This window comes from Schistocerca americana, chromosome 3 (genome assembly GCF_021461395.2).
Source record: "Schistocerca americana isolate TAMUIC-IGC-003095 chromosome 3, iqSchAmer2.1, whole genome shotgun sequence".
Classification (NCBI taxonomy): Eukaryota; Metazoa; Arthropoda; class Insecta; order Orthoptera; family Acrididae; genus Schistocerca; species Schistocerca americana.
In genome coordinates this window covers 695,599,006-695,621,017 of record NC_060121.1, presented here as the reverse complement: position 1 = coordinate 695,621,017, position 22,012 = coordinate 695,599,006, and the positions used below count along the sequence as shown (strand labels likewise).

Here is a 22,012-nt window from a genome sequence, read left to right as displayed (position 1 = left end):
ATGTCACTCAGTCAGTACTGACAACCAACAGAATAGAGTAAAACTATTATATATATTTATATATGAGTTACATGTGATCTTGACTATTAACAGATTGTATTAAACAATAAAATAAAAATTTAACCTGTAGGTTACTTGTTTCCATCCTGGCTATGGCAGGAACTGACATTTATACAGCCATTGTAACCATTCCAAGAAATTGTGATGTATTTGTGCAGTTGATATTTACTGCAACCTATTCCCCCTTAAAATCATGGTCAGATATTACTAATTTCCTTTAAACCCATGATCATATGTTGGTTGCACTAACCCAGACACTTCCATGCCCAATTTTCTGCCTAGATCTGACCCCATTTGATTTCTTACCCATCCTAGAAGCAGAAGAAACTATCTGTTATTATCTTTGGCTATCCAAAAGCAGCTGTGTTAACATACATGCAATGCATCCCACTAAAAGCCCCAAAAGTTCTACCAGTTTATATAAAGAAATTATAATAGTTTGGAAAGATGAGAAAGCAAATATTTAGAAAATCAGGAATTCACATCACTTCCTCAGAATTTTCAGTGATCCTGAAATTGTCATCAGAGGCAATGGAATTTTAATGTGATGACAAATTCTCAACTATTTAATTCAAAAATTGATTATAAGTCCCCAAGCTGAATGTTGAGGTTTTCTCTGCTGGTTAGCTTAGTTATCCTTCTTTTGTGAGCTCAGTGACAGGCATGAAAAGAGAGAAGACTGAAAGACACTATACAATCCTACAGTTTATCCTTATCAAGCATAGAAATCTAAACTTACCGCAAATGCTTAATCCCATCCTATAATACTGAGAGCTCTCGTAATCAGTTTGCATGACATAGAAGGAATTTCAAGTTCTTGCTTTTATGTGTAATAGCTCTATAACAAAGAAACAAATAGGCCATTGATACCAACACCTCTTTTTGGCAACATCTGAGAAAAAAAGAGATTTACAGACTGCAAATACTTAGCAAGAAATTTACTGAGTTGCATCTAATTAATGAATTACATAAAAATGATATTCTGTGAAAAATTAGGTTTATTTAATGTTAGAATGTTAGTTTCAGCATCAAGGACTTGTTCAGGTGATAAATACATAGTGGGACCATGAACTAAATGTTTCACATTCTTTTGACTCAAAACAGTATAATAATAAATAATAAGATTAAATGTGACGAGTATTCATAATTTAAGTTCCAGCTTCAAATTGGTGTATGAAGAGAATCACTATCGGAAGAGAATCACTGGCCAGAAGGACACCAAATTTGAACAGCATGTTATTGACACAAGGAGAAACATCATGGAACAAAAAAAAGCAATGAAAATTTTACCACTATATGACACTGTAAGCATGTTAACATAACTGGGGTCAGATAAAAATGACACGTGAATCACAATACAATGGCGATGGTTTGAGTTACATATTACACCATCCATACTGTTCAGTATGCATGACTGCACAAGTTCAACAGTCAACAGTTGTGGCAGTGTTAATTAGATAAAGTCTATCCACCATGCCAAGGTCATAGCACATCAGAGAGAAAAATCAGTTTTTAACTGTCCTGGCGCCAAAAACCACATAAAAAGCAAAATGACATTGGTTTTTAATTATCTTGAGACTGGCACAAGACCACCATTTTCTGCCACAAGTTGAAACAGTATGTTCCACAACAGATTGGAGTGTCTTGGGGTCACATTGAGAATGTGTTGTCCAATGTGTGGCTTCAAATCAGCTTTGTTCGTAACACTGAACACAACATCATTCAGATAATTCCACAGTCAGAAGTCATATGGATTAATATCAGGTGATCTGGATGGCCAGGCTGTAGGGAAATGATGGCTGAGAATTTTAGCATTACCGAAGTGCCTCTGCAGTGGCCACTTCACTGGCTGTGCAATGCACAAAGGAGCATCATCTTGCATAAAAATGATACTACACAAACATACATGCTGTTGAAGGCTTGGAATGACTTTAGTGTGCAAAAGACTCTCATAGCATTTACCAGTGATGATACTGGTGAAAGGATCTGCAGGACTCATCTCCTTGAACAAATAGAGTCCTACAATAAATGACACTGTCAACTTCCACCACAGAGTCACCTTTGCAGAATGAAGTGGTACCAGTTGATGCCTACATTATGCGATTCTGTGTATTGACATGTCCTTAGAGATGGAAATGGGCTTTATTTGTCCACAGTGTCTTCCATGGCCATTCATAGTCCACTTTCATGTCAGCAAGAACACCCAGAGCACATGTTTGTCTAGCTGACAGGTCAGCAGAAAGCAGAGCTTGAACATGGGTGATTTTGAATGAATAACAATGCAGAATGTTTCATAGGATTTTATGTACCAGGCTCACAGATGTGTCAAGTGTTTGGGAAATTCCGCAAGCACTATGACAGACGTCAGATCAGGTGCTTTCTTCCCTCGGCCACATTGCACTTCAAAAGGATCTACCTTTTTGAATTTTATAATTGTTTTTTTCAGACCCTCAGCAGAAATCAAAACAATGCCTTTTTTCCTACTCTTGACTGTCTGCAGGGCTACTGGCACACAGTCACCATTCTTGTAGAAGAGCTGTATCACCGCCACCATGTGATCCTTTGTGGAGACAGTCATTTAGCCTTACAGTGTCACCTATTTGTCAAATTTTCATTAATTCTTTTTTCCATAATGTTTCCTCCAGCGTCAATAATATGTTGTTCAAATTTGACATCATTCTGAGCAATGATTCTCTTGCTACAGAGTTTTGAAACTGGAACTTTAATTATGCACTCTCTGTATATGGGTGATAGTTAAAAGTGATCACGGGTAAGGGATTTGAGGACTTTTTTATTCAAGAAATCAGCCAAATAATGAAAGACAGCTGTCAGGTAGTCAACACACTTAATAGTAACTTCCTGGAAGTAGCTCAGCAAATACACATAGACATTTGAAAGAATAAAGCAATAGAATACATACAAGAAGCAATGCCACATACATATAGAAAAATCACACTTATTCCATGCTCTATTAAAGAAATTGAAAATGTAATTTCTCAAAGTAAGATACTTAGTCAGAATTAGTTTGGATTTGAAAAGGATGTCTCTACAGAGAATGTCATTTAGTCACTACATGTGTGCCATAAGGATCAATGGTGGATCCACTCTTTTTCTTGTTGTATATAAGTTTGTCTTCGTGTATCCAAGAGGCTGAAATTGCTTTGCTGAAAATGCAGGTATTCAAATATAAATAAAATTTTCTTGCAAATGTACATTTGATAAACTAATATCAAACACCCTACATGCAGTTCTGTAATGCACAAAGCCTGACTGCAGCATTAGCAACAATGCCTCGAAGAATCACTAAATAAAATAGAATATTCTGAATTCATAGGTGTTTTTATCAACAAGAAACTGAAGTGGAAGTTGTGTTCCAAATCTTCTTAAATGTCTGAGTTATGCAACTTAAGCATTACAGATAATATCGGATTTTGGAAATGAAAATGTCTTATGGCATTATATCCTGAGATAACTCATCATTAGAAAGTGTTAATTGCAAAAAAAAAAAAAAATGTGAAATGGAAGAAATATATGGTCTCTGCTCCTGAACCTCTTGCAGACGGCTCTTTAAACAGTGCATTTACATTCACTCCATTGCGAAGTGTTGTGTCAACAGTCAACCACATTTAGAAAAGAGCAGTAAAATTCATAAATATAAAAGTATGAGAAGTCACTTACACTATCTTTTATTCACAGAAAGGAGTGATGTATTCAGCCATATCTTTGATCATCAAACTAGTGATGCAAAACATTTAGTAGATAATAAAACTAACTTTAAACATAAACTGAAATCATATCTTTCTGATGTGTTTGACAAGACAACTTCTTTTACCCCATAGAACAATTTCTAAATGTGTGACAATATGGTCTGTGCATGAGTGAGGGCTTGAGAGAGATTGAGAGAGGTTGAACATAGTTAAGTATAAATTAATGTATTTTACAAAACATGACATTTTTATCACCTGGGACAACTGTGACTGTTAAATGACTCTAGGGGAAAAAATTTAAAAAAAATTAATTTAAGGCAGTCATGTCAGTAAGGTTAGCAGATGTTCCCCTGAGAAAATGTAATATAATTGTATAACTAACTCTGTCCACATCACAGGGAGAGGCCACAATTATGGTATATGGTTCATGCAGACATGTAAAACAAATTAAGCTGTTGAAAATATTAGATTTCCTTGATTTCCTTTTGTCTTTTTAAGGTGCAAGACTCGCGAAAACCTCTGTTTTTTTGGCAGCCAGTGTGTAAATCATTATAATACCCTTACTTGTGATTGCTTTGGAACTAAATATGAAGGAGAACAGTGTGATATATACAGTAAGTAATGTATGTACCTGCTATTGTTTTGAAAATACACTTTTTAACTATCATGTTACTTCAGAATGTAACAATACCTGTGAAAATTGTGACAGAAAATGTGTTTTCCAGCTGCTACCACATTGACTTTTCGAGGTTCATCTTACGTTTCGTACAGGGTGTATGACTGGAAAGACAGGGTACACACAAGTTCAAATCGAATTAGCCTGCAGTTCAAGGTAAACATTTATACCAGCAATATCTGTAAAGTGTAAAAGAATCCAGTTTTTGTAATAAATTCAATTCCATCACATTTATGTACTATCATTATAAGAGCAATGGTTGGCATTTCTTCAGTGTTGAAATATTGGGTAGGATCCTTCAATAAGTGCACTGGTTTTCATACATCACTTTATGAACTTTATTTTTTCAAAACACACTAACAAAATAGTTGATTTATTTTTTTATGTTTTGTTGTTATATGTTGTACAAAGTGTTTGTAATATGTTCTATATTTTTAAAATAATGATGTAGTAATTACGCTTTGCTCAGCCAGTTGCTTCTTGTCCAGACATGTTGTATGTTAATGTTTTATATTAAAGTGTACTCCTTTACACACCACCAACTGTTAATTATAATTAAAAAGAGAATCTTTCAAGAGGTTGCAGACCTAGATACATGCTTGTATTAAATTTTATACACAACTGTTCATCAGTTTTTATGAAGGACCACATAAATTGTCAGTGATACATTGCATATCAGCAAATAGTTGAAAATAGCATCAGCTGTGAAGTAAATGAGATATGTGGAATTATTTTGTCAATCCTTGTGCAAAGTATAACCAGGGAAGTCAATTGCATGCTTAAGGTTCAGTGATAGTAAATTTATGTCTGTTATCACTGGATTCCCTTGATTTGCAATTGGAACTTTTGTTGGAGATTCATCCCAAAAGTGTCAATCACATTTCTTTGTGATTTAAACTAAACATAACACTGAAGTCAAAGAAGTTTCATTCAATAGCAACTCTAAAAGAAACTAAACCAACTGAGGAGACTTGATCAACATGCAAAGTCTTGCATTGGAAAAGATCATGAGACACAGATTTTATAGGTTCCAATAGCAGCAGCAACATTGCCAGGAAACTAGCAAGTTGCAAATTGGTCAGTTAAATACTTCAAAAATTAGAAACATCAGATTTAACAATTGAAAGTTAGCAAAGATACGCTACTGGCCATTGAAATTGCTACACCAAGAAGTGCAGATGATAAACGGGTATTCATTGGACAAATATATTATGCTAGAACTGACTTGTGATGACATTTTCACACAATTTGGGTGCATAGATCCTGAGAAATCAGTACTCAGAACAATCACCTCTGGCCATAATAACAGCCTTGATAATCTTGGGCATTGAGTCAAAAAGAGCTTGGATGGCGTGTACAGCTACAGCTGCCCATGGAACTTCAACACGATACCACAGTTCATCGAGACTAGTGACTGGCGTATTGCGACAAGCCAGTTGCTCAGCCACCATTGACCACATGTTTTCAGTTGGTGAGAGATCTGGAGAATGTGCTGGCCAGGGCAGCAGTCAAACATTTTCTGTACCCAGAAAGGCCCGTACAGGACCTGCAACATGCGGTCGTCCATTATCCTGCCGAAATGTAGGGTTTCGCAGGGATCAAATGAAGGTTAGAGCCACGGGTCGGAACACATCTGAAATGTAACATCCACTGTTCAAAGTTCCGTCAATGTGAACAAGAGGTGACCAAGATGTGTAACCAATGACACCCCATACCATCATGCTGGGTGACATCCCAGTATGGCGATGACGAATACACGCTTCCAATGTGCGTTCACCGGGATGTCGCCAAACACGGATGCGACCATCATGAAGCTGTAAACAGAACCTGGATTCATCTGAAAAAATGACATTTTGCCATTCTTGCACCCAGGTTCATCGTTGAGTACACCATCGCAGGGGCTCCTGTCTGTGATGCAGTGTCAACGGTAACCACAGCCATGGTCTCCGAGCTGATAATCCATGCTGCTACAAACATCGTGAAACTGTTCATGCAGATAGTTGTTGACTTGCAAACATCCCCATCTGTTGACTCAGGAATCAAGATGTGGCTGCATGACCCGTTACAGCCATGCGGATAAGATGCCTGTCATCTTGACTGCTAGTGATACGAGGCCGTTGGGATCCAGCATGGCATTCCGTATTACCCTCCTGAACCCACCGATTCCATATTCTGCTAACAGTCATTGGATCTCGCCCAACATGAGCAGCAATGTCGTGATACGATAAACCGCAATCACGATACTCTACAATCCGACCTTTATCAAAGTCGGAAATGTGATGGTATGCATCTCTCCTACTTAAACGAGGCATCACAACAATGTTTCATCAGGCAATGCCGGTCAACTGCTCTTTGTGTATGAGAAATCTATTGGAAACTTTCCTCATGACAGCAGGTTGTAGGTGTTGCCACCAGTGCCAACCTTGTGTGAATGCTCTGAAAAGTTAATCATTTGCATATCACAGCAGCTTCTTCCCGTCAGTTAAATTTCATGTCTGTAGCACGTCATCTTCATGGTGTAGCAATTTTAATGGCCAGTAGTGTATTTCTTCAGATACAGTACTAGTAAGTCAGCTATTCAAACCACATGCAGATTCAGAAATATGCAGAACATTTAGAAGAAAAAGGTGAGGCTGGGAAAGAGAGCTGGACTATGTCACAAAGTCTTGGAATTTTACCACCAAAACTTCACCACTTCCTTACTGTGTGGGATAATGTAGCAACATCTGACAAAAATATTGACACATTATTTGAACATTTGCATCTGGAAGAAGATAGATTAAACTAGGCAGAATAATCAAATATGCCCCAAAATGCTTTCATCTCAAAATTAAAAGAAAAGTTTGTCGAAAGATGTTAGCAGGAAAAAATCTACAGTTCAATATTTTAAATGTGATATAAATGGCTTGTAAAGAAACATTGCAGAAATAAACAATGTGCCAAGTAGTTAGCATATTGCAGAGAAAATTATTTGCATAACAACTGCAAGCAAAACGGTTATTTTTCCAGGAAATGTCTACATGAAACATTATACAGAAATGATACAAATGAAAACCCAGCCATAATGAATCAATTAAGTTTCAAACGTAAAAAAAAAGTCACCATTGGATTATCTACTGCCAATATAAATGTCATAAATTTGCAACCTAATGAAGAAAACATTTGATACCAAAATTGTGTCACCATGCACCACATGACATTTAGGAGTGACTGGTTAATAAATTATGTAAAATTAAATCACTATACAAAGCATTGATTGGTGATGCTACTAAATTACAAGCAAGAGGAGTGAGAGTGGAGAACAGTGGTCTGATGTAATTCTGGAGAATGTTTTATATCTACCAAATATAGTGCAATATATATTTTATATTTTCATGCAGTCCAGACTAAAAAACGCAAAATTGAGGAAAATACAGAATTGAAGAAAACGTTAAAACCCTCTAAATACATATGTAATTGGCATACATGATTAAAAATTGGAATTCTCTCCAATATGTTGTATAAAAATTAAAATTACAATACGTTTTTCATACAATAATTTGTTATAATGAATTTTATCAGTTAAAAATTCACAGATTTGTAACAGCAAGTAAAAGCTTATGAAAAAATTGAAATTGGCATCTGGGTATAAGGCAATGAGCTATTTTCTGACAGGCTATGACCAAAAATGTTTGAGAGAGCTTTTCTTTGTGTTCACTCAGAGAGTTAGCCAATATGAAGATCATAACTTGTGATTTGCCTTAGACTCTGCCCTCAGCTGGTTTGCTACATTCAAAATTTCCAAAGCATAACAGCATAAATGTTGGGTACTGTTTTTCAAAGAACAGAAGTTTACACATTTGGTGGGTTCTACTTAAATAAAATAATTACTGTAACTGTGGTGTGATGAGGTGGACTACAACAAAAAGGAATCAGTCAAGACAGAAATTTTCAGCAGCTACAAGCTGAAGTGTTTCCATCAATTTTGCAAAATATGTTAGGAGACACTGTAATTTTTATTTTATGCACTGTATATTACTGAAATAAAGTAACAAGGAAAAATATAAAATATCACAGCAGCTAAGTCGTTAAACCATAAACATAAATGCGGTCATTTGCTTAATGACAAGCTTTGTCACCATTGCTGTTATTGTTTGATACTTTTGTTATGAGCTACATTTTATATACTCACCACTACTCGTATGCTCCATGCCATCAAAGTGTTATTTTAGGCTCAATAAGAGAAACACAGATGTGAAAAGATCAGTTTACTTCCCCAACTGATGTTTAAAGAAAGCTCAGGCACAACAATTTTGCTTCAAGCCATCTATCATTATTGCCAGTCTTTATGATCTACAGAGTGTGGTGCAAAGTATAAATGTGAATAGTGTATGTAGTTGTTGTACCTGTATCACGTAAGATTTGAACATGAAAGTCTTGTGCTATTGCAAATTTTGTGTTCTATTTCCACACAACATCTCTGCCACAGCACATGATCTGCACAAAAAGTATATTTTCAGCACTTCACAAAATGCTTTTGCTCATACCTCCACTCATATAGTTGAAGGTCACTCTCCCTCTCCACACATTCAGCAACTGAGCTTATTTTACATGTGTTAGTGTGGTGTGGTAGTTATACTGGCTGTTGGTTACGTAACAAGTCACCACCCAATAAGAGCTCACTAGCCAGAAACAGCTGATGTTTCCTTGATTCTGACTAACCATATTCTTTGAGATCCATATCATATAAAAGGTTTGTTGGTGAGTACAGTACATCAGAAATACATGCAAAAATACGAGAGTGTATTATAAGTGACACAAGTAAAGGTGGCAGCTGGGCCCCTTTGTCACATATTAGCTCGGTCCAGAATACTTTGCATCAATCGTCCTTTTTTTTTACATTACTGCCACAACCTAGCAGTAGTTCTACCAAAATTGTGTGGTAAATCTAAACACTGCAAGTTGTGCAGGCAACACCGATCATGGATTACATCAGCATTTCCTCTCAGACATCTCCCCTCTCCACAACGGCCTAAAATATTCCCTTAACTCTGCCACCACCCATGGTGTGAACCATCTGTCTATTGTGCCACTTATAACTTGTTCAGTCACATCAGATGTTAGTTGGAAGAAAATGAGACAAAGTCAAGTGGGATGTCGTGAAGAACATACAATTGAGGTAAACCCCTACTAGGAAGAAACATAAAATCAGGAAATTTTTAGCCTTGATCTTATGGGGATCACAGGGACTACAAATTTCTGGTGTGAAAAATGTGAAATTGGAGAATGTAAAATTGAAGTTCCACTGTATAAACTCCAATTTATTTTCTATTACTCAAGTCCTGAATAAAAGCTGCAAATACAAACATCTCAGTTTTCAGAACTGCTAACAGTCTGGAAACTGTAGCAATAGGCAGACACAAACAACAGCTATACAGAATGTTGTTTCATACAAAAGAATCTAACAAATGTATGAGAGTTATCTCAATTGAAATGTTGCATGAAAAATTAAGACCTCGAAATGTTGTATATGTTAGATATGTATTAAATAGAAATGGCACTGATTATATTGATGACTGAAATGAATATGTATGTATTTATCATATCTATGGCAAACATCACAAATCTCATCTAACAACTACTAAGGTTGCTGAAATTACTGTGGAAGTAATTCATGTTGACTTCTATGAAATGAATCTCATGTTGTTAAAATGAGCAATTTATTTTCTATTGTTTAAAGATGATTTTTCCCATTTCTGAACTGTTTATTTTCTGACAATGAAAGATAAAGCTGTTTCCAAATTAGAAATGTTAATGAAAGTGATAGAAAATCAGTTTGGGAATAAAGTAAAATATTTACTATCAGAAAATGGAGTCCCAATTGAGAATGCTCTCACTAAAAAGGCTCTACATGAACTTGGAGTTTTTCATTTCTAGACACACAATCGCAAATCAGATGAATTGAAAGAGAAATGTGCACAGTTGTCGAGTCAGCAGGATCACCAGTATATGCATGAAACCTGAATCATGAATGCATGAAATCTGTGGGCTGACCAATAGCTGAGCAGTCTTTACACTAAATCAAGTTGAAAGAAGCTCAATAGAAGGAAAAAGTCGCACTGAATTGTGATTTTAACAGAAAATAGATCTTAATAAGTTGAGAAGTTTTTATGTGATTGCTATGTTCTGTTTGAAGATCACAAAGAAAGACTGAAAAGAAATCAATGAAAGGAACCTTTGTCAGATACGATTTGGGTTCACCGTGCTACAGAATCTACCTACCTGATGAGAGGGGCATTGTTATCTCTGATAATATCATATTTAATGAAAGATTTGCAAATAAAGAAGAAGCTAGAGTAGTAAAGACTTTCACAGGAAAAGTGAAGAATGAAACAGGGTATCTAGAAGAAAACCAGGTATGTTATGATTCACTGTGTGGTGTCTCTGAACAATGCAGTACGTTATCTGATTATTTAACTTAAAATAGAGTCTTGCCACCAAAACTACATGACCAGTGAAACCTTAGGGAACCTGTCAGATATGCAGGTTATGAAATGAAACCTGTGCAATGCAGTAATAATGCAAACTTTGGAATGATAGGCAAAGTTGAAGATATTTGTTTTTCAGATGCCTTGAAAGACAGAAACTGGTGTAAAACAATATCTGATTACCACAAATTGCTAATAAAAATGGAGTCTTGTATAATTTCTAAAGAATGTAAAACATTTAACCTGTTATGAAACTTCCTGGAAGATTAAAACTGTGTGCCAGACTGAGACCAGCGGAATTAGAGCTGTGAGGACGGGTCATGAGTCGTGCTTGGGTAGCTCAGTTAGTAGAGGTCATGCCCGCAAAAGGCAAAGGTCCCAAGTTCGGTGTTCTCGGCCTGGCACACAGTTTTAATTTGCCAGGAAGTTTCATAGCAGCGCACACTCCACTTCAGAATGAAAATTTCATTCTTTAACCTGTTGCTGGATAGTGTGTACAAAACATGATGAACATTGTAGAACCAGATTAGTTACAAGAAGCCTTTAGTCCTGTAGTGCATTATTAATCAATTAAAGTTTTGCAGCTACAAAGATCTACATGAATCAAGAGGATGGATTCAACAATGGTGCAAATATAGCTTGCAGTCTGAAAAGAGTTTTTATGACCTAAAACAAGTTCCAACTGAAAAACAATTGTTGAACTATGCAATGACATTACGATTTGTTCACACTGACAACAATCCTATCTTCAATCATGAAAGGAGCTGAAGAAATCAATTAAAATTTATGTCACAGCTGAGACTTGCACCCAGGTCTCATATGCATGTATGCTAACCATTACACCACCATAGAAATGTAGCTAACACAGCTGCATGGGCTACCCTACTCCAGTGTCCTTCCTAACATGAACTTCAATTCAGAAGCATAATTATAGCATTATTTACTGATGACGGGCTAATTATTCAAAGGAGAACAGATAGCATTACTGAAGCTTTTGACATGCTGAATCAGAAATTTGAAATAACATTTGACAGGATATTTTGAAATCAATTTTCTTAGCTTGGAAAGGAAATTAAAATAAGTTCACAGGGAATTTATGTAAATCAGTCAACATACACAAAGAAAATTTTAAGATATTTTAAGTTTGATGATTTAAATCCAGTTGCTACACCTATGGAGTGTGGAATGGTGATAGATGAAGAAAATGTTGTCAGTGATGAGCCATTGGAAAGGACCAAACCCTATCAAGAAGCTGTAGGGAGTCCATTGTACTTTGAAACAATACATCATCCAGATATTAGTTTTATTATTAATTCCTTAAGCAGATTTATTGGTAAGCTAATGTTTAATCGCTGGAAAATGGTGAAACACATTTTTCAGTATCTAAAAGGAACTGTGAAGTACAATATATTCTTTGATGGAGGCTCAACACTGCTTGCCTACGCTGATTCTGATTATGGAGATAATATCTCAACTAGATGCTCCACCAGCAGAGTTCTTATCATGGTAGGAGGACCCATTGCCTGGTATGCTTGCAAAAAACGTCTTGTGGCAACTTCAATGGCTGAAGCAAAATACTGACCTCCAGTTAGCAATATTTGATGAGTATGACACCTTGGTAAGAACATGGAATTTCAGGTTTGGACCAACTGGCAGAACTGTGTGTTGACAATCAGGTTGCCATATGAATGTTGAAGAAAACCAATGATGAAAAGTAACAATATACTGAAAGTCCATGAAAATTCATTCAGCAACGTGTTGAAATGACTGGCAGATTAACATATATAGAAAGTTCTAGTCAACTTGCTGGTGTACTACAAAACCACTACCTTTTATAGTGTTTGAAGGATTGAGAAGAAAAATAATTAAGGAGGAGCATTGAGGGTTAATCATTTTCCTATGTTTTGCTGTTAAATGTTGTGCAAGATGTTTATGTTCCATATTTTTTTAATAATGCTGTATTAATTACTCTTTGTTCAGTTAGTTATTTCTTTTCCAAGTGTGTTTTTGTGAATATGTTACATTAAAGACTACTCATTTAAACATTGCCAGATAGTTACTTATCATTACCAGAATTTATACAGAGGTCATATGTCAAACATCGTTTTCCATATCTGAAATGGGAACGTGTGATAAACATATTTATGTATTTTGTTAATGTGTTTTGAAAAATATCAAAACTGCAGTACTTTTTTAAGGACTGTACACAATATTTCATGTTTTAAGAGTTAGATAAACACCTGTACCATCATTCAGAACAGCAGTGTCAGTAATGTGTAAAAATATCCAATTTTTGTAATACTGTTGATTGTATCACAGTGATTTATTTTTTCATTATAAGAGCAATGGTTGACAATTCTTAAATCTTGAACTATTCCACAGGAACTCTCAAAAATTGCACCAGTTTGGACATACCATACTATGAACTTTAATTCTGAAAAACACATCAACAAGATACATAAACATATTCATCATACCTTCCCATTTCAAGTATAGAAAAAGATGTTTGACATATGATCTTGTCTAGTGGACTAACAAGCAGTACATTTGTCCATGAAATTCACTATGACTGCCTGGCAAGACTCCACTTGCATTTCACCAGCAACATTTTTAATTTCTTCCTTTAACTCATGGATGTTTTAGGATTTATTGACATCCACCAGTGATTTAAAATAACCTCAAAGAAAAAATAGTCACAAGGGCTTCAGTCAAATGATCTTGGTGACCATTGTTGGTCACCAATAACTGAAATTATGCAATCCAGAAATTGCTTATTTTAACAAGTCAGTTGTTTCACAGACAGTGGGACAAGCATCACTGTCCTGCTGTAACCCCAACTCTTGAATGTCCATTCAAATGAAACAAGGCCACAGAACACTTCTTATCAACACATGGTACTGGATTCCATTGTTCTACCTCACCATCCTAAAGGTAAGGGAAAATGATGCCACCCATCCAAAACCACTAAACTGTCATTTGCTGCAGGTGCATTTCCTTCTTTTGAACTCTACAAGAATTTTGTATCCTCAGATACAGCAGTTCTGTTTATTCACAAATCCATTTAAGTGGAAGTGCACTTTATCACTAAAGATAATGTGCCTTACAAAACTGTCATCTGCCGGGAAACCATTCAACAAAATGTCACGTTTTCTTATTATCAGCTGTTGTGTTAACTAAATTCAATAAAGGTAGCAGTGGAGATCACATCAAAGAATTTGCTGTACTGAAGAACATCCAAAGCCCAATTCTTGGGAATGCAAAGAACCAATTTCTCTAGACTAATGCACTATCATGAACTACTGCAATGTTTTGCAAAGCTCAGCCAGAATGAGGGTGTCCAGAACTTTAATATTCATTACTGAATCTGTTTTATTGAACATTACAGTAAGTATGTGGACAATTGATTCATTCATAGCTTTATTGCACCCTAAATAACTTTCCTCATTCTAATGAAATATTTTCACTATTAGCACATACTGTGCATTAGCATACTGCTCCATTGTTAGACACACAATGAAGAAATGTGAGAACTTCAGATTGAAGAAACATGGGGAATGTTTATGGAAACCAAAGTGAATACTATGTATTTCAAAACCAGCACACTTTTTGGATGACCTTTTAATGTCTTTCTGTCAAAGACGTTAAAATGTGTCACTATTCAGAGAATTTAAGTACTGGTCAGCTACAGTATAAGAAAAACATCAAATTTCATGTTTTATTCTCCAACCAGCAATCTCTGCTAATAAAATGATTCCTCTAGTAGTAGTATTTCAGTTTTAGAAATTAAACAGTTAGATGGAGTTCCAAAGTGCCCATGAAACACTGATAAGAAGTTTAAATTATTTTCTTTATAATTATATGACATGAAGCTGGTTCTGATTTGTTTTATTCATCCTTCTTTTCCAGACCTACTTTGATGATTCAGCTCTCTTCTATGCTAGTGGTGAACCAGGCATTCATTACATTGCTGTCTCCATTAAGAACAGAGTTGTCCATATAGAGATAAATTTAGGAAATGAACCAATAATTACAACAATGGGTGATGATGTCACTGCGAACTATTGGAATAACCTCACTATAATTCATAATGAAAACCTTGTGAGAATTTATTGTAACACTGAAGCAAAAGAATTTGAATTGTCTGGAACAAAGAATTACTTATATATAGACCCAGAGATTTATATTGGAGGGGGGCCAGAACTTCATAAGAAAACAGGTATGTGCCATCTGATTAAATAGAGATTTTAAATATTGATAATGGTAATTCCAGTATTAGGATGATAAATGGAACAATGAGGAAAGACAGTCACTCACCTGCATGTGAATGAAGGGTGGTGTATAGATGAGAAAATCATACTGGCTTTTCAGATTTTGATATTTTTCTAATACACTTATAGTATTTACATCTCTCTCTCTCTCTCTCTCTCTCTCTCTCTCTCTCTCTCTCTCATAATATTACTTACTAGCTGTTCCCTGTCACACATTGCTGCAGTTCAGTCTGGTTAAATACAAAAGAAAGAAATGAGAAAGAACACATTTCTAATATGTATGGGAACTGGATGGACATCTTAATCTCTTTCTCTTCCCTGTATCTGTCTGTATATATTCAGCAGTGGCAGCTGAAAACCTCTGGTATAGCCAATGGCCTTGTCAAGGAGGGCAGTGAAGTGGGCAGAGGTCAGCAATGATCGATGGCATGAGGATGCAGTAGGCAGTGGACACCACTGCATTAAAGATACATAATGTTTATTCACAGAACATACGGCCTGTAACTGTAAAAGTGTCATGATGATCACTCTCTTGGCAAAAGATTCTGGACTAGCCTCCATTTGGAACTCTGGGAGGGGGCTGCCGAGGGGGAGATGATTATGAGAAAAAGATTGAATAACAACAAAAGGATAACACTCTATGAGTCGGCACATGGAATGTCAGAAGCTTGAGCATGGTTTGGGAACATAGAAAATCTGAAAAGGGAAATGATCATGTTCAATCTAGATTCGGGGGGGGGGGGGGGGGGGGGGGGTCAGTGAAGTGAAATGGAAAGGATTTTTTTTGATCAGATGAGCATAGTATAATATCAACAACAGCAGAAAGTGGTATAATGGGAGTAGGACTCATTATCAATAGGATGACTAGGCAGAGAACAAATTACTATGAACAGTTCACTGATGGGATTGTTCTTATCAGAATCAATAGCAAACCAACATCGACAACAATAGTTCAGGTATACATGCTGACATCACAAGCTGAAGATGAAGAGCTAGAGGAAGTATATGAGAATACTGTATGGGTAATTCATTATGTAAAGGGAAATGAAAATCTAATAGTCGTGGGGGACTGAAATGCAATTGTAGGGAAAGAAAAGTTTACAGGACAATATGGGCTTGTGACAATGAACAAGAGAGGAGAAAGACTAATTTAGTTCTGCAATTAATTTCAACTAGTAATATTGAGAACTCTGTTCAAGAACCACAAGAGGAGGAACTATACTTTGAAAAGCCCAGGAGATGCAGAAATATTTCAGTTAAATTATGTAATGCTCAGACAGAGATTCCGGAATCAGGTACTGGATTGTAAGGCATACCCAGGCGCAGATATAGACTCAAATCACAATGTGAGCGAAAGTAGGCTGAAGTTTAGGGGACTAGTCAGGAAAAACCAGTGCCCAAAGAAGTGGAATATGGAAGTATTAAGTAATGAAAGAGACACACTTGAAGTCCTGTGAGGCTGTAGAAGCTGTGATAATGAATAACTCAGTAGGCAGTTCAGCTGAAGAGGAATGGACATCTCTAAAACTGGGAGTCACAGAAGTTGGAAAGAAAAACATTGGTACAGGGAAGGTAACTATGAAGAAACAATGAGTAACAGCAGAAGTACTTCAGTTGATCGATGAAAGATGGAAGCACAAAAATGTTCATGGGAATTCAGGAATACAGAAATACAAGCCACTTAGGTTTGAAATAAATTGGAAGTGCAGGGAAGCTAAGGTGAAATGACTGAATGAAAACTGTGAAGAAGTCAGAAGGACTGACTCAGCATATAGAAAAGTCAAAACAATCTTTGGTGAAATTATAAGCTAGGGAATTCCACTGTTAAATACAGAGGAGAGACTGGACAGATGGAAAGAGTACACTGAATGCCTTTATGAGGAGGAAGACTTGTCTGATGTCGTCATAGAAGAAAAAACGGGAGTTGAAAGGGAAGAGATAGGAGATTCAGATTTAGAATTAAAATTTAGAAGAAGTTTGGGGGACTTACAGTCAAATAAGACAAAAAAAAAATGGTTCAAATGGCTCTGAGCACTATGGGACTTAACATCTGAGGTCATCAGGCCCCTAGAACTTAGAACTACTTAAACCTAACTATCCTAAGGATATCACACACATCCATGCCCGAGGCAGGAATCGAACCTGCGACCGTTGCGGTCGCGCGGTTCCAGACTGAAGCGCCTAGAACCGCTCGGCCACACCGGCTGGCCTCAAATAAGACAGAAGGGATAGATGACATTCCATTGTAATTTCTAAAATCATTGAAGGAATTGGCAACACAATGATTATTCAGGTTGGTGTGTAGAATGTATGAGACCACTATCAGATTTTTGAAAAAATTCCGAAGTTGGCGAGATCCAAGAAGTGCAAGAATTGTCACACAGTCAGCTTAACAGCTCATGCATCCAAGTTGCTGACAAGAATAATATACAGAACAGCGGAGAAGAAAATTGAGAATCTGTTAGATGACAATCAGTTTGGCTTTAGGAAAGGTAAAGTCACCAGAGAGGCAGTTCTAATGTTATGGTTGATAATGGAAGTGAGATTAAAGAAAAATCAAGACTCATTCATAGGATTTGTCAATGTGGAAAAAGCTTTTGAAAGTGTCAAATGGTGCAAGATGCTCAAAATTCTGGGAAAAACAAGAGTGTATAGGGAACAATGGGTGACATACAACATGTATCAAAACCAAGAGAGAACAATAAGACTGGGACACCAAGAATGAAGTGCATGGATTAAAAAGCGTGTAAGACAGGGATGTAGTCTTTCATCCCTGCTGTTCAGTAAATATCTTGAAGAAGCAATGACTTTAAATAAAAGGAAAGGTTCAAGAGAGGAATTAAAATTCAGCATGAAAGAATATCAGTGTTAAGATTCACTGAGACATTACTATCCTCAGTGTAAATGAAGAAGTATTACACGAGCTGTTGAGTGGAATGAACAGTCTAACAGGTACAAGATGTGAATTGAGATTAAACCAAAGAAGGATGAAGGTAATGAAAAGTAGCAGAAACACAACATTAGGATTGGCGATCACTAAGTAGACCAAGTTAAGGAATTCTGCTAACTAGACAGCAAAATAACCAATGACAGAGAGCAAGGAGAACATAAAAAGCAGATTAACAGTAGCAGAAACATCATTCCTGGCCAAGAGAAGTCTGCTAGTATCAAACATAGGTCTTAATATGAGGAAGAAATTTCCGACAATGTATGTTTGGAGCACAGCGTTCTATGGCAGTGAGAATTGACTATAGGAAAACTGGAACATCAGAAAATCAAAGCATTTCAGATGTGACAGTACAGAAGAATGTTGAAAATTAGATGGACTGATAAGGTAAGGAATGAGGAGGTTCTCTGCAGAATCAGCGAGAAAAGGAATGTGTGGAAAACACTGACAAGAAGAAGGGACAGGATTACAGGATAGGACACCTGTTTGAGTCATCAGAGAATAACTTCCATGGGAACTGTAGAGAGTAAAAACTGTAGAGAAAGACAGAGATTGGAATACATCCAGGAAATAAGTGAGGACATAGATTGCAAATGCTAATCTGCAATGAAAAGGTTGGCACAGGAGAGGAGTTCGTGGTGGGCCTCTTTCATTAGCATATTGTGTAAAAATATAAAGTAAATCAGTCAAGAACTTTTCAAGATTTTTGCTAATAGTATTTCCCCTTATTACATATTTATTTATTTATATGTGTGAAAATATGTATATAAAACACATGCTTATTCAAATGTGACATTCTGTCAAAATTTTCTAAAGCAATCAATGAAGAACTTACAGAGCATTAAGATTTTGAACACACCAACATTTAATTTTAATGTATGCAGATGTATGTGGGTGGTTTAATAGCCTGGCAAATTTTCATAAAAGAATGGAACATTTTTGTTGCACCTTCATGATTGGTAACCAAGGGTTATATAAAGAATTTCAACAATGTAGAGTGTACAGCTGATTGTTAACAGCCATATGACTTGGTCAGTGTGTTGACTGTGATTGAAAGTGGAAAAGATCTAGTTTTGTGCTGTTACTAAACATTTTCATTTGAAGGGTTGGACCGCTGGAAAAATCAAAAGAGAATCGGATGAAGTCCATGTGGACTCTGCACTATCATTGAAGACCATTTACTTTTGTATAGCACCAAAGATGAGGCTTGCTCTAGCTGTCCAATTAAGACCACCACAAAGGAAACCGTTGACAAAATCCAGCTAAGGTTGCTGAGACTGTAGGCATCTCAGCTGAGTGAGTGCATAATATTCTACACAGAGAACTGGCTATGAAGAAGCTGCATGTGATGTGGGTACCGTGATGGCTCACAGTCAAGCGTATCTGGCAGAACATTTCAACCCACTGTCTGGCGATGTTTGATCACAACCCACAAGACTTTTTGTGCCGGTTTGTGACTGTTCATGAAACCTGAATCAATAACTACAAATCAGCGTCAAAATGTTGGTCATAACAATGGACAAAGGGTTGTGAAAGGGCACCAAAGAAGGTAAAGACCATTTTGTCAGCTGCTAAGGAGATGACCACTGTTTTAGGGTTCCCAAGGAATAATACTTGTAGATTACGTGGAAAAAGTCAGAACTATTACTGGACCCTCCTATGCTTCATTGTTGGATTGTCTGAAACCCATGTTGGCTGAAAAAAGATCAAGATTGGCATGCAAGAAAGTGCTCTTTCACCAGGATAATGTGCCATCTCACACATCAGTGATGATAATGGCAAAAGTGGCTAAATTGGGCTTTGAATTCCGTATCTCTGTGACGCACTTCCATGTACTGAACAAACCTGTGACCATTCATGCTGCCCTTCTTTGTATACATTCTGTATCCCCTGTTAGTCCTATTTGGTATGGGTCCCACACACTTGAGCAATATTCCAGAACCAGTCACACAAGTGATTTGTAAGCAGTCTCATTTGTAGACTGATTGCACTTCTACAGTATTCTACCAAAAAACCGAAGACTACCTTCTACTTTACCCACAACTGAGCCTATATTATCATTCAATTTCACATCCCTACGAGGTGTTACACCCATGTATTTGTATGATTTGGCCAATTCCAACACTGACTCATTGATATTGTAGTCATTTGTTTTGTGAAGTGCATAATTTTACATTTCTGAACATCTGAAGCAAGTTGTCAATCTTTGCACCACTTTGAAATGTTATTATATCTGACTGAATATTTATGCAGCTTCTTTCAAATAGTACGTCATTGTAGATAGCAGCATCATCTGCAGAAAACCTGATAATTGTTATTGTTTGGTCTTCAGTCCTGAGACTGGTTTGATGCAGCTCTCCATGTTACTCTATCCTGTGCAAGCTTCTTCATCTCCCAGTACCTACTGCAACCTACATCCTTCTGAATCTGTTTAGTGTATTCATCTCTTGGTCTCCCTCTACAATTTTTATCCTCCACACTTCCCTCCAATACTAAATTGGTAATCCCTTGATGTCTCAGAATATGCCCTACCAACCAATCCCTTCTTCTTGTCAAGTTGTGCCACAAACTACTCTGCTCTCCAATTCTATTTAATACCTCCTCATTAGTTATGTGATTTACCCATATAATCTTCAGCATTCTTCTGTAACACCACATTTCAAAAGCTTCTATTCTCTTATTGTCTAAACTATTTATCGTCCACATTTCACTTCCATACAAGTCTACACTCTACAGATACTTTCAGAAACGACTTCCTGACACTTAAATGTATACTCGATGTTATCAAATTTCTCTTCTTCAGAAACGCTTTCCTTGCCATTGCCAGTCTACATTTTATATCCTCTCTACTTTGACCATCATCAGTTATTTTGCTCCCCAAATAGCAAAACTCATTTACTACGTTAAGCATCTCATTTCCTAATCTTATTCCCACAGCATCACCCGATTTAATTCGACTACATTCCATTATCTTCGTTTTGCTTTTGTTGATGCTCATCTTATATCCTCCTTTCAAGACACTATCCATTCCGTTCAGCTGCTCTTCCAGGTCCTTTACTGTTTCTGACAGAATTACAATGTCATCGGCAAACCTCAAAGTTTTTATTTCTTCTCCATGGATTTTAATACCTACTCCGAATTTTTCTTTTGTTTCCTTCACTGCTTGCTCAATATACAGATTGAATAACATCGGGGATAGGCTACAACCCTGTCTCATTCCCATCCCAACCACTGCTTCCCTTTCACACCCCTCGACTCTTAAAACTGCCATCTGTTTTCTGCACAAATTGTAAATAGCCTTTCGTTCCCTGTATTTTACCCCTGACACCTTCAGAATTTGAAAGAGAGTATTCCAGTCAATGTTTTCAAAAGCTTTCTCTAAGTCTACAAATGCTAGAAATGTAGGTTTGCCTTTCCTTAATATATTTTTTTAAGATAAGTCGTATTATTAATTTTTATCAGCTGTCATTGGAAAGTGTGACTGTAAATGTGATGGGAAAGTAAAGTGTTGTTTGGAGGTGCACTTCAGCTTTTAGAACCTAAACCTTTGCCTTCATTAATGTTTTGCTGCAGATTTAAGCTTCTCCTCTCATAAAACACATAATAAGACTGTATCCTCATAGGCAATTAACTAATGAAAGCCATGTACTGAATTACAGATTTTTCACGAGAAGGAGGTCTGAATGTTCTTCTGATATGTCATTGTCAAAGAGTGTTGTTGGATATGTCAATAAATTGTGACATTAATAAAACTGATCTGATAATTCAAGTTATTTGTTTGTTTGATAACTTTGTATGGATTCATGATGTTGTATATTCTAAGTCATCTGTGCAGCACAATGTAGACCACCCTATTGGGAAATCACATCAAAAGCCAAAAAGTAAAC

The 22,012-nt window shown here is 36.5% G+C and overlaps 1 protein-coding gene across 1 annotated transcript in view; it reads left to right on the top strand.

The window, feature by feature from the left end:
- Positions 1-22,012, top strand: part of LOC124605736 (neurexin-4-like) — a 567,593-nt gene that overhangs the window by 271,397 nt on the left and 274,184 nt on the right. The window contains exons 9-11 of the mRNA XM_047137616.1: positions 4,266-4,381; positions 4,493-4,599; positions 14,817-15,126. Coding sequence (XP_046993572.1) covers positions 4,266-4,381; positions 4,493-4,599; positions 14,817-15,126 — 533 coding nt within the window. The remainder of the gene's footprint in view (positions 1-4,265; positions 4,382-4,492; positions 4,600-14,816; positions 15,127-22,012) is intronic.